Raw genomic sequence first — 20,950 nt, 5'->3', positions numbered from 1 at the left:
CAAGGGACAGATAAGTGGTTCAGATATGGCCTCACCAGAGTTATACTAACACTTGTTTGTTCTAAAATAAATCAATAAAAAGTTTTGAAAAATCATAAAACATTTTATTTTTAAATACACCTGTTATACTTACGTCACAATTCTACACACAGTTTAATTATTCCTTTTTTGCACTATTAAAATGTATCAAAAATAAAATTGATGGATACCAAAGATTTTTTTTGGATGAATACATAAGCGTAGAGATCATTTGACATTTTAAAAATATAGATTTCCACGAGTACCTTTCGGAATCGGAAACCTACCATATAAGAGCAAAAACTATTTTCAGAAAGCTAAACCTATAGAAAGTAAAGTATAATACAGCAATAAAGTTTCAGGAATTCATCAAAATTAACAGCTTTTAAAACACAACTAACTTACACGAGCTTAAGGGTTTTTTATTTTACTTCTAGAAAAGACTCAAATATTGAAAGAGTGAAGTGCCTAGCTCGCTTTGATTGACTGATTATTTTGCTCTATTTTAATCAGTAAATTATTTTTAAGTATTTCTATAAAAGTCTCCCGTACGTAAGGCTGACTACCTTTTCTACGGGTAAAATTAAGTCACAGAAAGCCAGAAATGGTAGGCCGAGACCTCTCGAGGTTGTAGTGCCAAAGAAGAAGACTATAAAAGTGTATTGTGTTATTTTCACAATAGAATCTTGATTTGAGCTATTCATGTAAACCGATTATTTGCGCCTTATAGGCAACCCGCATGCCATTCCCGAAGGCGGTCACGATCGAATGAATTAATGGAATGCATGCTATGGGTCTAGAATATGAATAAAGATCCCTCAAAAAAGAACAATCCAGCAGTGCACACGTTTCTTACAACACCTCTTAAGACATTATTCTTAGATTTCTCCGCGGCTCTCCCCCGAAGTATATTGATAAGATAATTTAACAAATTATTCCATATTTTTCCAACTTTTTGAGCATCTTCCATGCCAAATCCAATTTTGAAAATATATAAGGAAGGCCTTATAAAAAAACTGGAATGAATATTGAATAAATAGAATGTAATATTATAAATTAAAAAAAATGAAAACAAAATCGTCGATCGTAAAAACTTAAACCCAAATTCACAATTTCTAACTCGTCTATTTGGCCTTCTATAGCTTTCTATGATTTGTTTTACCGGTAACTGGATGATAGTCAGTCTTGCACACCCCCGGACCGCACCAATAGCATAATTGTTGCATCCTGATTAGAACGTAGCCTAACCGTGCGCTCTATGCCGTCTGGGAACTGACAGCATCCGATGTGTAGCGGATATGGCTGTCTCGCTCTAGCAACGATCGGGGATGCGCTTTAAGAGCGTAGAAGTTCGTGAGTAAGGATCATGCGGATCCTGGGGGACTCTCTGCTCATCACGGTTCCGGGACAGACGTGGCTCGCGCGCGGCCTCGTATTTTACGTTTGTTTTAATGTTCGTTTTAATTGTGTTTTAAGTGAAATAAAAGAAATAAGTACCAGTGCACAAACACAAAAATAATAGCATGCCAAAAAAGCACGATACGTCACTATCACATTTAGCTAAAACATCAAGCTTTTGTTTTATTCCCAAAAACAGATGCTTGTTTAGTTTGATTAGTCAGATGAAACGTATCGTAGACATGAGCTCTATTTAAAAATTAATTTATATTAAGAATAACTAAATCAGGATAGAATTCAATATTTATAATTACAACAACCCGTAAAGACAAGCTTCGCGTGCATGGTACGACATTTTGTGAATGATTCTGTGAAAAACCAGTCAGTAAATAAACAGTTGACATTTGAACGAAGCATAACTTACATCAACATACTTCTTTGTTCCGAAATATACGTTATATTGCATTTTCAAGGCATATGTTCAATGTTGAAACCATGTATTCAACCGCTTACCAGTTCATGTAAATAATATTTAAATATTTAGAGATGGATACTACAACCTGGCCGAATGCCGAAATAATAATGAACTAGAGGGTTTTTGGTATTTGCATGGTAGTATTAACCACTCCATTGCCTTTCTGCGTCCAAGTAATTATAACTAGCATTTGTATATACTAATGGAGAGGGTTGAATGCATTTCTCAAAAAATAAGAGACAATACAGAAAAGTCTCAAATACATAGACAGGAAGAATATCAATGTTTCTGCTGTATTCAGGACACTCGTTCTTGCCCTGAGAATCATGTATAGAATGCAAAAAAAAGTTCCCCAGTATCTCGTCTGGTAACGTGGTACATAGAGAAGCAAAGCAAACATATGGAACATTTAGCGGCATAATAACTACAGCAAACATTATTCTCATTCTTACCATAGGTGTACTAAAAATTAAATTAAAATCGGTAGAACTATTATCGTGCAATTTTGAAATAGACACTTCGACAGTATAAATTTTAAATTACTGACTGAATTCCTTAATACTTGCTGAAAACATAGTCTTTAATGAACAACCTCGATTCCCATCACGAAATGCCACCAACCTATAGGAGCCAACCATAGAGTCGGATTTATAATAACACAACTAAGAGTAAATGTTTGAAAAAGTAGAATTTGTTAATGAATATCTTTCACATCACCCGGAAGCGCCTTTTGCCGCAAGAAGAAAAGGTTGGATTAGCCATTAACATTTAGTATGAAAATACTTTCAGAAAATTCTCAGTAAACACGTGGCTGAATGATACGCGACGAATAAACACGACTGAGAAGGCTTTGGATAAAAATCTTTCAGGACATTTCATATGTTAGAAACATCAGACCATTCGCATTCCACTTTTTGGAGCGTACATATGTGTTGATTTGGTTTCACAAAAATTGGAACAAAAATTACTTGGAATAGTTTTTCTTTTGCTTTAAACATTTATGAAACGTAATGTTTCATAAAATGTAAATGATTTAGTTATTCAGGCCGATGTTTCATGCTTTAGTAAAAATTTATAACTTGGTATTTGGTCGGACACAACTGGCGTCACTTTCGGCTGTACATCCCATTGGTGGGATGGGATGATGGTGAGAGCGTTGATGTAACTTAGGAACAGCATGAGCCCTGTATTGTGATTCGGTATCTAAATCAGGATTAATTAAGTAATAAAGAAATTGTATCTGTAAAATGAAAATTAAACAAACATCGGGTTTGACATAATTAACCTCTGCTATATTATGAAACCATGAGTTGCCAGTGAAGTATTGCTAATTTTATTTTTACTAGATAAGATTATCGTTTTGTAGCATTACGGCGGGGCCGTTGTACATGAATATAAAAACAAGTTTTATTACTTAAATATCTTACAATTTATTTTACATACTGGGTGATATTTTTGACTCTATGAACAACAGTTGGCATATGAATGTAGATCATCAACGCATTGGAATAATGTTAATGTATTGAGCACTCGAGTAGTTTTTTGTGCAATAAACCAAAAAAAAGCGTTGAACGATTTAACATAGTGCCGGAATTTAATAGAAGCCGGCACGTGTAGCAAGATCCTTTAACGAGCAGATTGGGAAAAAAGGCTAGTGAGGTTCGAAAAATTAAAGAAATACAGCAGGGATCATTTATGCGCTTCTATTTAATGTTATACGTCTGCATTCAATTGAAGTTCAATTGTTTGCTTCTTTTTTAAACAAGCAACCATTACATTAAACCGTGGTAAATAGATAGACTTTCAATTTAATCCGAAAACTAGAAAAAACAAAGTTCAATTCAATAGACCAATCCAAAGTTTCATTTCAGTTTGGTAACACTTTTGTGTTCGAATAAAACCTTATTTTATCATTTCATTTCATTATAGAGTCTCATCAGTTTTCATGACTACACTGCATTAGTGGATATTGAAAAAAATCTGATAAATGTATGAAGTGGCATCGTTTGTCTTTATTCCAAGAGGTGGTGCCTAGGTACGGAATTTGGTAACTCGATAAGGAAGGTGAGCATGAAAAAAATATTTTTCAGAATTCAGAAACGACTTGTATATTCAATTTTTGATAAAATTTTTACTTTTTCTTCGGATGGATGGAAAGAAATTATTAGGAGTCTGTTGAATAAAGACAGGCTGTCCGTCTTATTCAACTTTGAAATAATGATCAGCAAGCACAAGGTCCACTGTTAGGCGCCAGTTGTTGAGCCAGTAAGCTAGCCGGTCCGTTTAATTAACGTACGAACTGCTCAACGGTTCGAAATTCCAGTAGAATCAGAGACGAAGGCGCGAACCTTTTACCCTAACGCAGCCGGTACCTACCGCCATGTGTTAGACTGCGATCCTGTAATGTTAAAATAGAATGACCTGCCCAGCTTGCAAGGAAATCGATCAGCATGGTAGACGGCTTGTAAAGCAGGACAGATATATGAATATCGTACGTAATTTTCTGTATGATAGCCTTCCGCCGATCCTTTCCGGTGATTGCATAACGTTACATCCGTTAAAAAGTTAAAGAATACAACACACCCGGATCCACTAGAGCCTAATTACCAAAACGGTTTCGGATGTCTCACATTAAAAGATGTTTAAAACACGACCGCGTTAGGTGTACGATCACATCTTTTATTACTGATTAATCACACATAATTTATCACGGGATTTATCAACAAAAATATTGTCTGCGTGCAAGTGCACAATCATACAATGGTGTACACAATCATACAAGAACAGGGGCTCTTCTCCGGTTTAGCCAAAGGTTAGCAACATCCAGGAGGTAACATATTCTGCTCCATAATCCGGCAGCAAACATTTAACGGGATGCTGCTACTTCCGGCGGCGGAAAAAAAATCAGTTGCACATTGTACCACAAGAACACCAGTATGAAACGCATACTGATAGAATTGCCGGCTGTTAAGGCGCATCGTCATAGATGCTAGCGCTGGTTACGGTGCGGCCACTGTTGCTATAAACAGCCACCTCTGCATCCTCCGGTAACAAACATCCGACCGGGAGTTGAACCGGTCCGCAGCAAAGCAGCAAAGTGTCCACGCGCAGCCCAAACTCGTTTTCACCAAATGTATGCGACGTATCATTAACGTATCGTAGAATATAACTGAAACAATTTAAAACAGCAACCAATATAGGCTCTTCATTAGTCTTAAATCATAAAAAAGGTCGAGGAAAATAAACGATCACTTCCCTGCACAGTAACAATCCAAATGCAAAATGTAAACAAACATCCCCCCTCCGATTGACAAAACACGCATCGCGTGTGCAATAGCCCTGACCATTTTCGAACTGTCAAATCTTTGTTTGGGACTCTATTTTACCTTTTTACCAACAACTCTACCTTCTATATCTACATACCTTGGGCTACAGCGAGAAAGCAATATAATGAGAAAGAGAAAGAGAGCATACTGTTTGACGTTTTGTCAACGTCAACGAATTGCGCGCGCAAATCGTGTGGCTTCATTTCCATTCGAGGTGGTTTTGTTCGTGCTCGTTTTCGTTCCCTCGTTGCTCTTATAATTAAACAAAAAAGTGTGTTATTTAGCTATACTTAAGCCTCAATTTACGTTGCGCTTCTAAGTCATGGATGGATTTGACGATGTCGGTGTGTTTTTCTCGGATAACTTCGATGGCGATCAGCAGCAGAACTCAAACCAAATCAATCTGCAGCTCGTGAAGAAACAGTACCGCGAGTTTATTCGTACGTTCTGCGAGGCTAATTTCTCCTACAAATATCGGTAAGTACCGTCCTATTGCGATTGTCGAGAAAGAAAACACTCACAATCGGGATTTATTTCATCTTCTTCAGCGATACGTTGAAGCGCAACTACCTGCTGGGACGCTTCTATCTGGAGGTGGAGATCGAGGATCTGGCCGGGTTCGACGAGTCGTTGGCCGATAAGCTGTACAAGCAGCCGACCGAACATCTACAGATATTCGAAGAAGCTGCTCGGGAAGTAGCGGACGAGATCACCTCCCCGCGACCGGAAGGAGAGGAGGTGGTTCACGATATTCAGGTGCTGCTCATTTCTGGCGCCAATCCAAGCAACATCCGCGAGCTAAGGTCGGACTGTGTCTCCAAGCTGGTGAAGGTGGCCGGCATCATTATTGCGGCATCCGGCATCAAGGCTAAAGCGACTCGCATTTCCATTCAGTGCCGAACCTGTAACAATGTCATTCCCAATTTGCCCGTCAACCCGGGCTTGGAAGGCTATCAGCTGCCGAGGAAGTGTAACACGGAGCAGGCGGGTCGACCAAAGTGTCCGCTAGATCCGTACTTTATCATGCCAGACAAGTGCCGCTGTGTTGATTTCCAGGTGCTGAAGCTGCAGGAACTGCCCGACTTTATACCGCAGGGTGAGATCCCGCGCCACATGCAGCTGTTCTGCAACCGTAGCCTGTGCGAACGCGTTGTGCCGGGCAACCGGGTGCTTATCCATGGCATATTTTCGATCCGCAAGATCGCACGCCAGGGCAAGCGCGATGGCCGGGACAAGGCGATCATCGGTGTGCGTGCACCGTACATGCGTGTGGTAGGCATCACGGTGGACACGGAGGGCATGGGTGCGATCTCGCGCTTCAACAACATCACCACGGAGGAAGAATCCACGTTCCGGAAGCTGGCCGCTAGCCCGAACGTGTTCGACACACTGGCGGAAAGCTTGGCGCCGAGCATTTTCGGTTCGCAGGATATTAAAAAGGCGATCATTTGCATGCTGTTCGGGGGCTCTCGGAAGCGTATGCCGGACGGGTTGACACGTCGAGGGGACATCAATATACTGCTGCTAGGTGATCCCGGTACCGCCAAATCGCAGTTGTTAAAGTTCGTGGAAAAAGTTGCCCCGATCGCGGTATACACGTCCGGCAAGGGTTCCAGTGCGGCCGGTTTAACTGCCTCGGTGATCCGTGATCCGGCAACGCGAAACTTTATCATGGAGGGCGGTGCGATGGTACTGGCGGACGGCGGCGTTGTGTGTATCGACGAGTTCGACAAGATGAAGGAGGACGATCGTGTAGCGATCCACGAGGCGATGGAGCAGCAGACCATTTCGATCGCCAAGGCAGGCATTACAACCACACTGAACTCGCGGTGTTCGGTGCTGGCGGCTGCCAACTCCATCTTTGGCCGATGGGACGATACGAAGGGTGACGAAAACATCGACTTTATGCCAACCATTCTGTCCCGTTTCGACATGATCTTTATCGTGAAGGATGAGCACGATCAGCAGCGTGATATCACGCTCGCCAAACACGTGATGAGCGTGCACATGAACGCGTCGAAAGCGACCGCCGAGCCGAAGGAGGGTGAGATTCCGCTGGCCGTGCTGAAAAAGTACATTCACTACTGCCGCACGCACTGTGGCCCACGGCTGAACGAACAGGCAGCCGAGAAGCTGAAGAGCCAGTACGTGCGGTTGCGTGCCGGTGTCGGGGAGCATGAGCGTGCCACCGACAAGCGCCTGTCGATTCCGATTACGGTGCGCCAGCTGGAGGCCATCATTCGCATCTCGGAATCGTTGGCCAAAATGCAGCTGCAACCGTTTGCGACCGAGGCGCACGTAAGCGAAGCGTTGCGGCTCTTTGCCGTTTCGACGATGACGGCCGCCAGCAGTGGTTCTTTGGCCGGTGCGGAAGGATTCACCAGTGAGGAGGATACGGAAATTTTGAACCGCATCGAGAAGCAGCTGAAGCGCCGTTTCGCAATCGGTTCGCAGGTGTCGGAGCAAAGCATTATGCAGGACTTTGCGCGACAAAAGTACTCGGAGGCGGCGGTGCGCAAGGTGATCCACACGCTGATTCGGCGCGGAGAGCTACAGCATCGTATGCAGCGGAAGATGCTGTATCGATTGTCCTAAAATATGTGGTGTGTTGGAAATGGACGCTATCTCTTTTCCCGTTTGAATGTGTGCGCTCTTTTTTTATCGATAAGAACAATATGCTCTTTTACCCGCTTTTATAAATAAATGTAGTATAATTGACAAAGATCTTGTTTCTTTTTTATCCATGAGAGACGGCCTGGTCGTATTGCTACAAAGAGACGCAATCAATCGTTTCGAGAGCTTTACGTGATGGGACGTGTGATGCCAATCTCATCGCATGGCCAGCTCATTGGGAAGTTTCATTCGCGGAGCGATCCGCATACGTTTTTTTTCCAAAGAGCTTCTCGATGTCTTTTCACACAAATGGGGCCAGAAGTTTCTTCCTCCGGACATCGAATAGACATCTATAGATGAAGATAGACAAGCCAATTGATTACTGTAGCTGATGCGAGATGTTTGTTTTCCGCTCCGGATTACTCTGTGATAGTTTCCAGATTATCTCTTATACAAATGAGGCAAGTAAATCTTGTAGTATAGGGGAGAAAACTGTTGAAGACGCCTTATCTACAACTTATCTCTCTTGTTGTATGTGGGGCAGATGGTATCCAGATTTCAAACGCAAGTCAAATTATGCTGATAAAATCATTCCAAAAGAAAAAAGAACGCAAACACACGGCTAATGGTTTTGTCATTTTCTCTCTGTATTCGTCGTTAGATTGATTCATGGTGGACATAATTTTCCTCCCTTTCCATTTCCTTATACCCATAAAGCCTTCAATTCTGCCGATTCGGTAGGAACAACCCCACACTAAACACTATTAAACTGAAATCCATCATATAGTTCATACATTTAGCATCGACAAAACAAAATAAACAAACAAAAAAAACCGTCAGCCAGTGAAACCCATTACCATGGAAGGTTTACGGTTAGGAAAAGGTTGGCCCGGCCGGTGAGCACGAATTAGTTCGTATGTGTTGCAATTAGCAGTTTGTTCGTGCGAAATAAACCTAAACAGCCATTCTGGTCTGCATAGCGAGAGGAAAGAATGATGTACAACAGAAGTAATGAGTCCTCTCCTGTGCAGCAGTCATGGTGATGCATGGGGGACTGGTGGTGCGCGAGGAAATGGTCGGTGATCGGGTACTGTTTGTTCCTTTCCGTTGCGTTCAATCGCTGGTCCACTTCATTGGGTCTGCCTACTTTTCGCTAGTCCATTGAGATGTGTACAAGAATTTTCCTAAAAATCCCTAATTTTGTTTGGTACATTTAATGTTTGTGTGTGAGTGATTCAGTCACGGTTCGTCTTTTCGAGCGAGGACTACCACTTCGCCATTCGACGGCACTAATCGAACTGCTCTCGCCGGACAGAAGCGTGCCTCCAAAGTTTAGTAGAAACGTTTTCGCGCGTTTTCTTGATGCTTCTGGTAGAACATGATTCCGATCACTACCAGCACCACCACGATCAGCATCGACAGAAGGATGAGGAAGAAAATTTTCACATTCGACATGCCTGGCTTCGGATCGTCTTTATGCTCGCGCGGTGCTTCAAAGGTGGCCGCCGATGGGATGATCTGACGGCGATCCTCCGCAAGCAGCGACGGCGCTTCCAGCTCGTGGAACTTGATCGAGATGATGTCGTGATTGTCGGACAGATCGCCGGTCGTGGCCGACGCACCGAAGTAGTACCCCGTGGGCAGTTTGATACCTTCCACTCGGAAGCATTCCTTCCAGGTGTTTTTGTTCTCCAGATCGGTAAACACGGATAACACGTCGTTCTCGTACCGAATGCTGATCTGTGTGTCAAATTCCACGTTGCGGAACTTGGCTTCACATCCTGCCACCTGCGTGTGCGTCCCGTCGCGGTCGTGATCGTACGACAGGCTGCCATTGTTCACCATGGCGCTAATGTAGGGATGCTGGTGGTTATGGGGGCCGTTGTGATTGCTGTACGTGTCAAGAATGATGGCCAGTCCCATGAAGTTGTCCTTGCTGCCGAAAACCGCACCCGATTGCAGGCGATCGCGGGCGTACCACAGCGCAAAGCCATCGCCGTACAGATCCTTTCCTTTGCCGTGCACCTTGAAGTTTACCTGCAGCTCCCAGTTAATCGAAGTGCAAGGCTGCAAGTACGGGCGCAGATTATCGGCTGTAAGAGGGGGTTGTTTCGTGGAATTTTACGTAACGCAGCGCCAACTTACCACATGATTCCAAATGGCTCCATTTTTCGATTGTAGATCCGGCGTCAGCCGTACGTACGAGTTTGTAACAAAGGTGGTGCCTATGAAATCCCAGTACGGTATTGTCATGCCCGATCCTGCAAACAGATAACAAATGCGTTGCGTGCGTGATGATGCGCTAGTTGGCCACTTATCACCTATGTCCCTCGCGTGTAGATTAGCGAAACAAAGAAGAATGATCAACTTACCTTGATACGGTTTGAACAGGGAATGCTCTCGTTTCAGGTAATCGTTGAAATCGCCCTGCTGCGTGCTGTGTCGGACTAGCAGAAGCAATAGAAATCCTAATGCCACCACGCTCAACGGTGTCGGGAAGGAGGAGGATGTTGCCTTTCTACTGCTGCCGGTGCTGGTCATTGCGGACGTGTGTGTGTGTTTTCTTCCGAGGTGAATCACTCTCGATGCGAAGTGGAAGATTTGTTCCCTTGTTGGTGCTGCAAGTTCTAGCTAATGTGGCGGCCAGAACCAGAACTCGACTGGAGACTGTATTTACCAAGCGCAATTACCTTCTAGCAAAACAAACCTAACATAAAGTATGCAGGTTTTCGCGGGTTTTGCACCGATTCGCAACGCTTGCCCAGTGGCTCTTGCTTACCCGTGGGGATGAGTACTTGCTTTCCAGTCCTAAAACGAGTGAAATGATTCGCTTTTCTGCTTAATTCACCGTTTTATCCGCAGAAAGGAAACGATGATAATGCGACTCGCTCTAAACAACAAAACACCGCGACCCAATGACAGGTCGGTCGACCCGTGCATCTACACACCTTGACCGTTTGTCGGAAATGTGTAGATGTGTAGACCGTCCGACAGGCGGCGGTGTGCCGAAACCGCTCGAACCAGTGAGAAGCTGCTCGAAACGGCGAGAGGGTAGCACTTTTGACAGCTGCCATCTTAGAAACATAATGTCATTTTTATACGCAAATCTTTACTGTACATTTTCGTGTGTTGTAAATTTCTCGATCAAAATTCGCAAATAGAAATCCGACGCCTAAACTGTTGGCCGCGTTCTTTCCGCAACGGCATACGAGACGGGTAAGGACGTACTGTTGGCTGGATGTTATTTACGCTGCGCGCGACGTAACTGATAGTACGGGATACGGAGCTTGTGTGTGCAGTGTGCGTGGTTGTGTGGGGCAGAAGCGGGCGAGGAAAATTAAGTGCAATTTCGAGAGCCAGCCTTCCAATCAAGGCTTGGGGCCAGGGAAAAAGTTTTACCGAGTAATCGTTCGCCAACCACCTTCCGGATCCTCCGGTCATCGCCCTTTCTCCACATCAACATCATTCGAGATGTCCCTAGCACGCAGTGGCTTGCTCTGGTAGAGGCGGGTGTATAAGTTTGCCAAAAAAAGGAAAAGAAGAAAAAAAACGTATGCCATTACAGTGCTGCCGCCGCCTCGCTTTGTTCCCTTGCGAACCATACCAGGCTAAACGGAACCCCAAAAGGGACGGAACGCAAACGCGCATCAGTATAAACAATTTTCCCACAGTCTCTCATCTTTACCATTCTTACACCAAACCTACCAGTGCGTTCGGTTGTGCAAAGTGCTGAAGGTGCAGGTTGTTCATTGTATTCGCTAGTTTACGGCAACGGCGGCGACTCTACGCTGCTGAAGACGTGGGAACGGTGAAGGTGTGCGTGTGTGTGTGTGTGCGTCTACGACTGTGTGGAAGGACACACGGGGGGTCAGAGGTCCTTCTGGTTCCTGCAGTGTATCAGCACAGTATTCTTCTGTAGGTTGCATGTTTTAACAGAGAAGCATTGTTGAATTGTTTTGTTGTGGTAGAGTTGTGCATTGATTCTACCGGAGTACTAGATTGCAAATTACTCACACGATTGAGTGTGATCGCGCGCGCGTTCCGACTGTCCTCTCGGTAGTGGTGAGTTGTTAGTGAGCACGCAAAGTTATTTTATTCCCACGGTGTTATTGTGTACGGTTTTAGGCCTGTATGTGAGTGTGTGTGCGCATGTATGTGCACCGCTCTAAACTCAGGCGAAGAAGAATGCTGGTTGTTTATCCTGCCTAAGAAAGTTTTCCTTGTGCACAAAAGCTTAGCGAATAGATGATGAGCGTGGATGGTTTACATAAATTTACTATAGTGTGAGCTTTTCATTTTGTCCCCCAGAGAGAGTGTGCAGCATCAATATACAGTGATATCAGTTATATCTTTTTTTTCATTCTCCGCGCAAAAGTATCGAAATTTCGCAATTGTTTGTGCGCGCGCGTTTGTGTGTGTGTGTGTGCAATGTGCTAGTGTGCGTGTGTGGTGTGTGCGAGCGAGAGTGTGCTAAGTTGAACATCTTTTACAAACCAGAAGACGCGAAAGAAATAGAACTTTTCGGGCTTACAATAACAACATTTTATCAGCGAATCACAGGATAGCTACTTCCCACAAGGCCTCCCGGAAGTAGATGCAGGTAAGCTAACCAGTTCGTTCGGCTGCTAATGCTTTCGCTGATCTTTGGTTTTTGTTGATCCCCCCAACTTTACTAACCTTTCTTTTTTGTGTCCCACCGCAGGAAACATCATCTGCCAGTACATCAGAAGCAACAGCCGGAGAAGAAGAAGCGGACAGGGCAACAGGATGTCACGCAATAAAGACAAGTACGAAAGCAACAACCCCCGGAGGCAGCAAACATTTCTGACCGCCGAGGACATTGCCGCCGGGAAGAAGACGTGCTGGCACGGCATCGAGATAACGGGCAGCGTGCGCAACCTCAGCCCGACGCTCTGGAAGTTCGAGCATCTGACCGCGCTTTTCCTGAACGATAACTGTCTGACGCGTTTGCCGCATCAAATCGGCCAGCTGGGCAACCTTCGGACGCTCGATCTGTCCGCGAATAAGCTGCGCAGTTTACCGGCCGAGTTGGGCGAGCTCATACAACTGCGGTAAGTGCATCTGCCGTACACGCCCGACGCTAGAAGAAGGTTGTCACCCGTACTGATCAAAACGACCGCCTCTTTTTAGGGAATTACTGCTGAACAATAATTATCTGCGAGTGCTTCCGTACGAGCTTGGCAAACTGTTCAATCTGCATGTGCTGGGATTGCACGGCAATCCGCTCGGCAAGGATGTACTTTCAATCTACAACGAACCGAACGGGACGTCCAAATTGCTGATGTACATGCTGGATAATTTGTCAGGTAAGTTTTACGATATGACCACTTATTATAAGAAGACACAGTAGAAAGTAAAGAACGGGACAGCTCCACATATAGCAAGAATCAGCGGTAAGAGTCGCATGCAGTCTTTTGTCGCTTTAATTGTAAGCAATTCGTCGGCAATGGTTCTTCAAATGCTTTGAATTTGTTGACATTTACCGCGTCTCACATACAACCATTCAAGATGAATAAGCATTATCTCAACCTGTTGATCAAACTGACGTTGGATGTTCTCTCACCTCAAAGTTCGCAATAAGATATCCACATGTACAAAAAACTCACAACTATTTTGGTAGAAGTGCAAAGAAAAATGCATTTAGAAGCACTTTTAAAGTGCAATCTTAAAGGATAATTCAATGCGTAGTTCCATGATTCTGGTGTCTGTTTCGAAGCCGAATACTGCACAAAGTAGCGCGGAATATGTCCTTAGTAGGGAAAACATTATTCAGGGAAAATGATTGTATCGCTCATTCCCATTAGCGTCCCAACATAAGTGAAAATGTTGATAGATTAGTTGATTTTATTCCACCCTTTGTGCTCTAATCCTGCTAATGCTCTATTTTATTGTAGAAATCATTTTTAAAAGTACTAATCCGTTTGAAGGAGGAAAGGAGATTAAGAGTCTCGTAAAAAAGGGTTTTTGTGTGTGGATTGCAATCCACACACAAAAACCCTTTTTTACGAGACTCTTAATCTCCTTTCCTGTTCTACCCGTTGGTAGGTGAGGTAGTGATTTTGTTAAATCACTGTTTAAAATTAAGGGAAAATATTGTTCAACAAGTCGGAAGACTGGCTCTCATGGCTCTCTGTTCAGGCAAGGCTTCTAGTGGATAGCAAGCAACTTAGCTGGCTCCGCTTAAAACAGTGAAGCATGTACAGCAAAACGATGATTATACTTTATCAAGATATTGTCAATTAAACTATCGCTTAGAAGGGTAAGCAGAAATTCTCACCTCAGGCAAAGTAATCAAATTTTCTGTTGGCAAACCTCATAGACGATTTCACGTCGAATATTAAAAAATGCTATTTTTTGCTAAATACACTTAACATTAACGTGTGTTTATTGTTACGGTGTAGCAAACGAAATTTATGATTTGTGCAAAATGTTTTAAAATTGTTTTTTTTTTTAATTTGTATAAATCAACAGTAGCGTCTTCGCATTAGAAACAGATGCGTATTCGAGAAAACAAGAGTATGTGCGATGTGGAATCAACGAAGCAATAACAACAAGTGTTTATGTCAAAGGTTTACAAAGGCGGAAAATAAATCCCACAGCATATACAAAATCTAAGACTTTAATCGGACAACATGTAAAAAGCCTTTCTTATAAGTTTGTTTGTTCTCTCGTACAGAAGGAAACTACCAAGTTGAGGTAATTTCAAAAGAAAAGACTGATCAAATTGTATTACCAAACAAGAAGAAGAGGTTAAATGTGATTAGAATATTTAAAAAAACATTGATGGTAAGCGTTTGTTTGTTACGACTTCAAGTAAGTTAATAATGCTTATGTAAATGTCGTTAATATAATTTTTTTCTCGTAATGGCGATCAGGTCGAATATCTTACTTCCGTTATTATAAACGGTCAACAAAATGCAATATAAAAGTCAAGGTATGTTGTACGTAGCAATTAAGACGCTTCTGACGATAGTATGTAAATGTCATGTCTTTATCAATCTATTCTTGACCGTTGGACAATGCGAAACTATGACAGGCGATATCTGGAAGGAAATATAAGTTTGGGTCTTTCCAACCAATTGAGTCAATAAAAGCATTCTTTTTCGAAGAATGTGGCCTAGATTTAATGTATGTACATTAGGTGTAAATTGTGGCCCAAACAAATCAGTTGTACAGATAGAGTAAAGTCGCGCAAAAGGGCTTGGGTTTTCAAAAAGGAGACGCTTTTTTAATGTTTCTTTTAGGTACTTTTACTTTTAGTAAAGGCTTAATTCTAGCACATATTTCAAATTTTTATAGCAGTTTACAAAAACACAAATCAATTTTGATTAATGAATGGGATTTGATACTCCGCACTACCGTGTGTGTTTCATTAATCGGTGATTCATATTTGCAGAATATGCGGCCCTATTTACAAGGTATTCGAAATCAAATAGCCTAGTTTAACCAAGTTCTTTTAAAGACGAATTGGTTAGTATCCCGTAGAAAAGGAATCTGATACACTTAATAGATACTTACGCAAGCTGAAGTAGAATCCTTCAGTCAACTATGGACTGGTTTTAGTCTTGTCATTGCCTAAGCAATAGTAATTTGACATTTTTCTGCCCAGACATTTAAGAGATTCTACTTAAATTCTCTTCAAGAAAGGAGAAATTTCTACCGATTTTAGTTTTATCTCAATATATTTCACTTCACTTTACCAGAACATCATTTAGATTGTTCGAACTTCATTAGTTTATCCCGAAACACCACGATACGTCGATAGTGACTGAAGAATGTTCGAAGCTGCTCTGGCTTAAGCCAGATGGAAAAGGAAAGTTCCACTTTCATTCTTATGAAAGCCCAAAACATTACCATACACCAAAGCCATCTGACCGTCTTATATTCTGCCTGACCAGAAGACTAACCGAAGCGTGCCTCGGTCTGTTTGGCCATGTAATATTCCGGTACGTCTTTACTCATCCGATTGTGCCGCTCAAACGTACCGCCCGTGAAACATAATCAGTGGTTGCGATGCTTAATTTTCGATGCTACAGTATCGAAAGACGGACGAGGACGAAAAGAACCTTGGACGAACGAGGCAGACATAGTTGCTGAACCATGTGCTCGTAATGATGCCGTGTCGGGTCGCTTATAGCTCAAAATCAAAGGCTGCAAACACACACACATAGGCATGTTAATCATAACGAGAGGTCTGCTCAGATCGTTGTGTTATTGATACACAACAAACATAAACATGGGTGGCTCTTTGTTGGTACGGAGCAGCAGCCTATCATTACGAGAGCGTACTTCCGTTTCTAGTTGGACAGTAGTAATCGGTCGTGTAGTTTTGTTATGATTGGGATGTCTGAACGCAGCAGGAGGGGGAACATTTCATGTTTTGTTTGGCCGGAAAGTGTGAGTATTTTTCGTACCATACAAAAAAGGTGCAGATATAATAGCAGCAGACAAATAAGTTTAACGCATGGAAGATACGAAAATTTGTCCCTCGTTCTGTGACGTTGACTATAAAAAAGGTTACATTGTTGTTCTTTTTATGTCTTTGTTTGAAAGCCCAGTCTTCAGCATGTAATGTTAATGTCTGCATTCTTTTGGTGCTGTCATACGATATTAAATTTCGTACTCAGTACATTGAGCGTAACCTTCGTAAGGTTGAACACCTAAGCACTGTAAGGAGGTCATCCTTTCATGCGAGTAGCGAGACTTTGACGATCATCTAAATATTTAGAATCGTAATAATGATTTGAAAAGCGATGCTCTTGCGAATTACGAATAGTTCCATTGATGAAGGGTTAGTTCTTTTAGCTTTTTTAAGGACAGTGTTTCATTCTCATACCTTAGACAAGATTGTGCATAATGGTACAGTATATTTTTTGATGCTCTCACGGGCATCAAAAGAAGATTTTATAATGAAAATATGTACCTGGCAATTTTGTATTAAAGCTATTTAAATCCCTCGTGGACTGAGTACTTTGATAACGTATGCGTTAAGAAAAGAATTAGAAAATAGGTTTGATATTCATTTTTTGATCCTTTATTTATACAGGCTTTGGGTTTCTGAAGCTCCTTCTAGTTTGATAGATTTTTCATTTGATGAAAAACACTGGTTATACAAATTTGGAGTTTATAAAATCACTGCAGAATTTTGTGCAGTGAAGATTGTTGCCGAAACTGACGAGCATGACGATTACTCAAAATTAATTGTTGTCGGCGCTTGGGAGTCAATAGGAGAGCTCTAATTGTCCCTAGCAGCCATCAAAAGAATATTTTCTCCATCTCAATCGGAGGGAGCCCTATTCAATCATTCTGTAATCAAGAAAGAACTGATCGTAAAAGTTTAGAAAAAGCTGAAAAACGAAATAGCCTTAACTAGAAAGTGCAGCAAATTCCAGTTCCACCAAAAACAAATTCTTTCACATCTTGAACAACATCTAGAAACGGCTCTAACATAGCTTGTTCATCACGCAAACCGGGTATTGAATTAGGGGCACATAATTCCTTCCTTTATTTTTGTAACAGTTTCAACCATAAATAATCTATTTGCCATTCGTATGGTGTTCGAAAAACGAACTCAAATACTACGTGCCAGGGATACCGACCGGGCTGGGCTATTAAAAATTTGTATCACCTCACCGGTCTCGAAATGAAAGTGAAACTACCTGTAGGCCAGACCCGGCCAGCCAGACAGACGTAGTTAAACTGGCGGTTGCCTCTCGCGAATCGCATCCATTCGCTTTCCTGCATCACCCCGAATGGGTGCGCTGTGCTGCATCCAAACATGGAGCATTTCATGTTTTGAGTCGACCTCACAGTACCCACCCCAGTGTGTGTGTCCGCACGACAAAGCGACACGTAGCGCCAGGGTCTCCGGGTCCTGGTAAAGAAAGTTTCGCGCGAAAGTGTGTGCGCGTCCGGTAAAGTTTCGCTGACATGTGCGCATATACAGTTGGAGGAAGGAGAAACACTTTTAACTTAAAAGAAACGTAACTTTTTTTGCTCATTTGGGCAACATGTGAATAACAACCCGGCGAAAGAGGGCTGGCTTCTTAAGGAAGAAGGGTGGGAAGAGTGTTTTTAGTTGGTTAACAGGCAGGAATCGCAGAGGAATTATTTGAAAATAATCCACTGATCTTGGAATAGTGAATTTTCTAAATTAATTTTACCCTTTTTATGTGTAGATTGTTATGTTTTAAAGGTTGTGAGATTTTCAAATAAATATCTTCTTCTTCTTAATTGGCACTCGATCTCGTGACTTAGTTTTACCCGTAGAAAAGTAGTCAGCCCTACGCACGGGGAGGCTTGGGATGGGATTTGAACCCCGGTTCTGCCGTGTGAAGACCGGCTCCGTTATCGCCTCGACCAGAGCAGATCCTAGCGGTTGATCAGACCTAGAGCAAGATCTCTTTGTACATCTACACCAATCGTCGATTTGCAGGCTCCAGAACTATTTGATCTAATAACCAGATACTCCAGATACTACCAGAAACCACCATATCAGGCAGTAGTACGACTTGTTGACAGTTAGTATTCTATGCTGATATACGAAACCGTGTTTTCGCCCATCAGATGAGGGATATATCGGTTCTCGAAATTGCACTGTCTTAACAATAGACTAACTGATAGATATTGAATAGTCAGACTGAATGCATATGATAGGGCGTGACCATGTAAGCAAACGTTCCAATTATACGTTCTTGTGATTTAACAGTTTGACAGGATTGCCAGAAAATCCACAGCTGATTGCGTTTCAAATCTTCCCTGACCGTATGCTAGGTTATGCTATATCATTGCAAAGTTCCAAAGCGGATTTGCTACATTATACTATTGATTTCGAAGCTGCTGGTAAAATTCAATTCATTTTTCTTGAAGGTCATAATATATTTTTTAATTCAACGAGGGCGCCCGAACATCTAGAAAAATACAGTTTTTAAAAATCTGGTATAAAAATATAGAATATGGCAACCCATACTACATCCTCGAGGCGTTCAAAAATTATGCTACTTAGCCCAACGATGCAACATCTTCTTCTTCTTCCTTGGCATTAAACCTCGGAAGGTCTTGGCCTGCCATTTCTGGCTTTCTGTGACTTGATTTTACCCGCAGCAAGGTAGTCAGCCTTACCGTATGGGGAGGCGGACTGGATGGGATTTGAACCCCGGCCCTGCCTCGGGGTTAACATATTATAGTTTAATTCAGGAGGAAACAAATCATTTACAATTTTATCAAAACGTTTTGCTTTGCACAGTTACGAATATTTCATTCAGTTTTTAGTTTAATTTCTCTTGTGAAGGTTACGGGCATACGCAAGTGATGTTCTCAAAGCATTGATAAGTATCACTTGGTAGCCTTTACATTTTTTGGCAAGAAGTAGCGTCCTGCGGAGTGCTGTTTTACATACCTCGGATGACCGATTGTGCCCGAATTGCTTTGAATTGCTCTATGGATGTGAACCGGAGGTCAGGCACAGTCACATCCGCTTTAATAGCTTTGATTGTGCATCGTAATCGTCCACACTTTAATCCTTCGACGCACGATATCTGTGTGGCGGATAATTTTTCTGCGATTTTGCGCAGGCGTAGCTGTTATGGCGCGAGAGTGTTGTTTCCCTTAGTTTTGTAGTTGTTTTGTTCGTTGACCGGACGGTAGCGATGGCCTTTGGTGTGATGGGCCACACCGTGAGGTCTCGGCGGCTGGGCGGGTGGTCCATGCTTTGATTCCTAAATTACCGGAACAGATGATTTTATTGATTTTTCAACAAACCCTCGGCTCCGCTGTCTGTCTTTAGGCATTGTGAAAGGGATGGTGTGGTAGAAAGCGTGCTCGCTATGGGTGGCTGTGGGGTGTTGAGATGAAATTGATTTTTGCTGCACTGCTACCACCACCACCACCACCAGACCAAGCCCTGATCCAAGCTGTCCGGGCAGACGCAGAAATGTACGTATTTGGGAGGAAGCAGTTGTGTTGCGCTTTTGCTGTAATGCAATGGTCCATTTTAGTGTAATGTTTTCTTTTTATTCGATCTGTTTGCTGTACGTGTTTTGCTTATGGAACAAACAATCATCAATCACTTTTTCAACCTGCTTCTCACCAACCCAAGCAAGTATTCAATATAATCGATTGATCTACAGACAGTTTCTGTCGTGTGTGTGTGTGTGTGTGCGTTGGCGCTGGGTAAATGGTGGCTTCCGTCACGGATTTTCAAATTTCCTTGCTGGTGGCGCACCGGTGGCTTTGTCCCGAGGGAGGTGGTGGTGGTAGACACAGCAAGAAAAACCGGCCGCCATCAGAAGAAAGGCACACGTTTTTTTGCCGTTTCGAAAGTGTAACCAAAGAATGAAATTGCAAAATCAATTAAATAATTTGTGCAATTCGTCTCCAGCTCTTTTTTTCTACTTTGTGTCGCAGTTTTTCGCTATGTTTGGTTTGGGTTGTGCTTTACATTGAGTTTATAATTTTTCATTTTGCTTTTTGTCTCATTTTTATCCTTTTCTTTCCTTTACAGGTAGGTGATGTCAGACCATTTCCTTTTCACTCGATCATCAAACTGCTCAGCTGGTCATGTCGTGTCTGTAACTGCTTCGTGCGACCATTACTGTAAATGTCTGGCATGAAACAGAAAAAAAGTGGTTCCGGTTGCGGTAAGCGTTTGTTTGTATTTACTTAGCCTTTTTTTCGGCGATATTTAGGTTACTTTTGGATTCATGGAGATTTTGAAAACAATTTCGAACGCGGATTAGGTTTCGCTTACCGACAATTTGTTTCAGTGCCAGTGTCTATAGCGGTGACATAGATGAATCGTCGTGACATAGAAAATTGACATGGAAAGGGATTTAAACTATGTCCTATTTAAACAGTTCGATTGATGAGGGCATTTAACAACTTTCTTTGCGATTTTTGTTTGTTCAATATGTCAACAGTTGATGATGATTATTCCAATGCTTGGACTAGAAACGATCGTGGATTCTGTTCAGAATAAAGTGAATCCACAAATGCTTCAAAAATGTCAAACAACTTGAGATAGAACTCAGTTCAAAATATATTTTTACTCGAGTGTTTTTTGTTTTACTCGAGTGTTACTGGTCCTCTGCTTACGCATGCA

The 20,950-nt window shown here is 42.4% G+C and overlaps 3 protein-coding genes across 7 annotated transcripts in view; 2 read left to right on the top strand and 1 right to left on the bottom strand.

Annotated features, from left to right (window-relative positions):
- The first annotated feature begins 5,383 nt into the window (after positions 1-5,383).
- LOC118503373 (DNA replication licensing factor Mcm5) lies at positions 5,384-7,939 on the top strand. The gene is made up of 2 exons (XM_036036570.1): positions 5,384-5,694; positions 5,766-7,939. The coding sequence occupies exons 1-2, from the start codon at positions 5,540-5,542 to the stop codon at positions 7,810-7,812; spliced, it is 2,202 nt and encodes a 733-aa protein (XP_035892463.1). The 5' UTR covers positions 5,384-5,539; the 3' UTR covers positions 7,813-7,939.
- A 514-nt stretch (positions 7,940-8,453) lies between these two features.
- LOC118503375 (vesicular integral-membrane protein VIP36) lies at positions 8,454-10,795 on the bottom strand. Of its 2 annotated transcripts, none has more exons than XM_036036575.1 (4): positions 10,610-10,795; positions 10,203-10,523; positions 9,976-10,091; positions 8,454-9,897 (listed from the first exon to the last, which is right to left on the bottom strand). In XM_036036575.1, exons 2-4 carry the CDS (start codon positions 10,369-10,371, stop codon positions 9,163-9,165), a joined length of 1,020 nt encoding a protein of 339 aa, XP_035892468.1. In that variant the 5' UTR covers positions 10,372-10,523; positions 10,610-10,795; the 3' UTR covers positions 8,454-9,162. The 2 variants fall into 2 exon arrangements, with proteins under 2 accessions (XP_035892468.1, XP_035892469.1); XM_036036576.1 differs by having other exon boundaries at positions 10,203-10,497; positions 10,610-10,754.
- Positions 10,796-10,900: 105 nt separating this feature from the next.
- The window catches only part of LOC118503374 (CCR4-NOT transcription complex subunit 6-like), a 97,455-nt gene continuing 87,405 nt past the window's right edge, over positions 10,901-20,950 (top strand). For 2 of the 4 annotated variants that reach the window (XM_036036574.1, XM_036036571.1), the window contains exons 1-4: positions 10,901-11,046; positions 12,139-12,430; positions 12,533-12,902; positions 12,982-13,157. In XM_036036574.1, coding sequence (XP_035892467.1) covers positions 12,598-12,902; positions 12,982-13,157 — 481 coding nt within the window. In that variant the 5' untranslated portion in view covers positions 10,901-11,046; positions 12,139-12,430; positions 12,533-12,597. Of the gene's footprint in view, positions 11,047-11,252; positions 11,331-12,138; positions 12,431-12,532; positions 12,903-12,981; positions 13,158-20,950 lie in introns of those variants that run through there. The other 2 variants (XM_036036573.1, XM_036036572.1) reach the window with 2 other exon arrangements.

The sequence above is a fragment of the Anopheles stephensi genome, chromosome 2, assembly GCF_013141755.1.
Source record: "Anopheles stephensi strain Indian chromosome 2, UCI_ANSTEP_V1.0, whole genome shotgun sequence".
NCBI lineage: Eukaryota > Metazoa > Arthropoda > Insecta > Diptera > Culicidae > Anopheles > Anopheles stephensi.
This window is presented reverse-complemented; position numbering and strand designations above follow the sequence as displayed.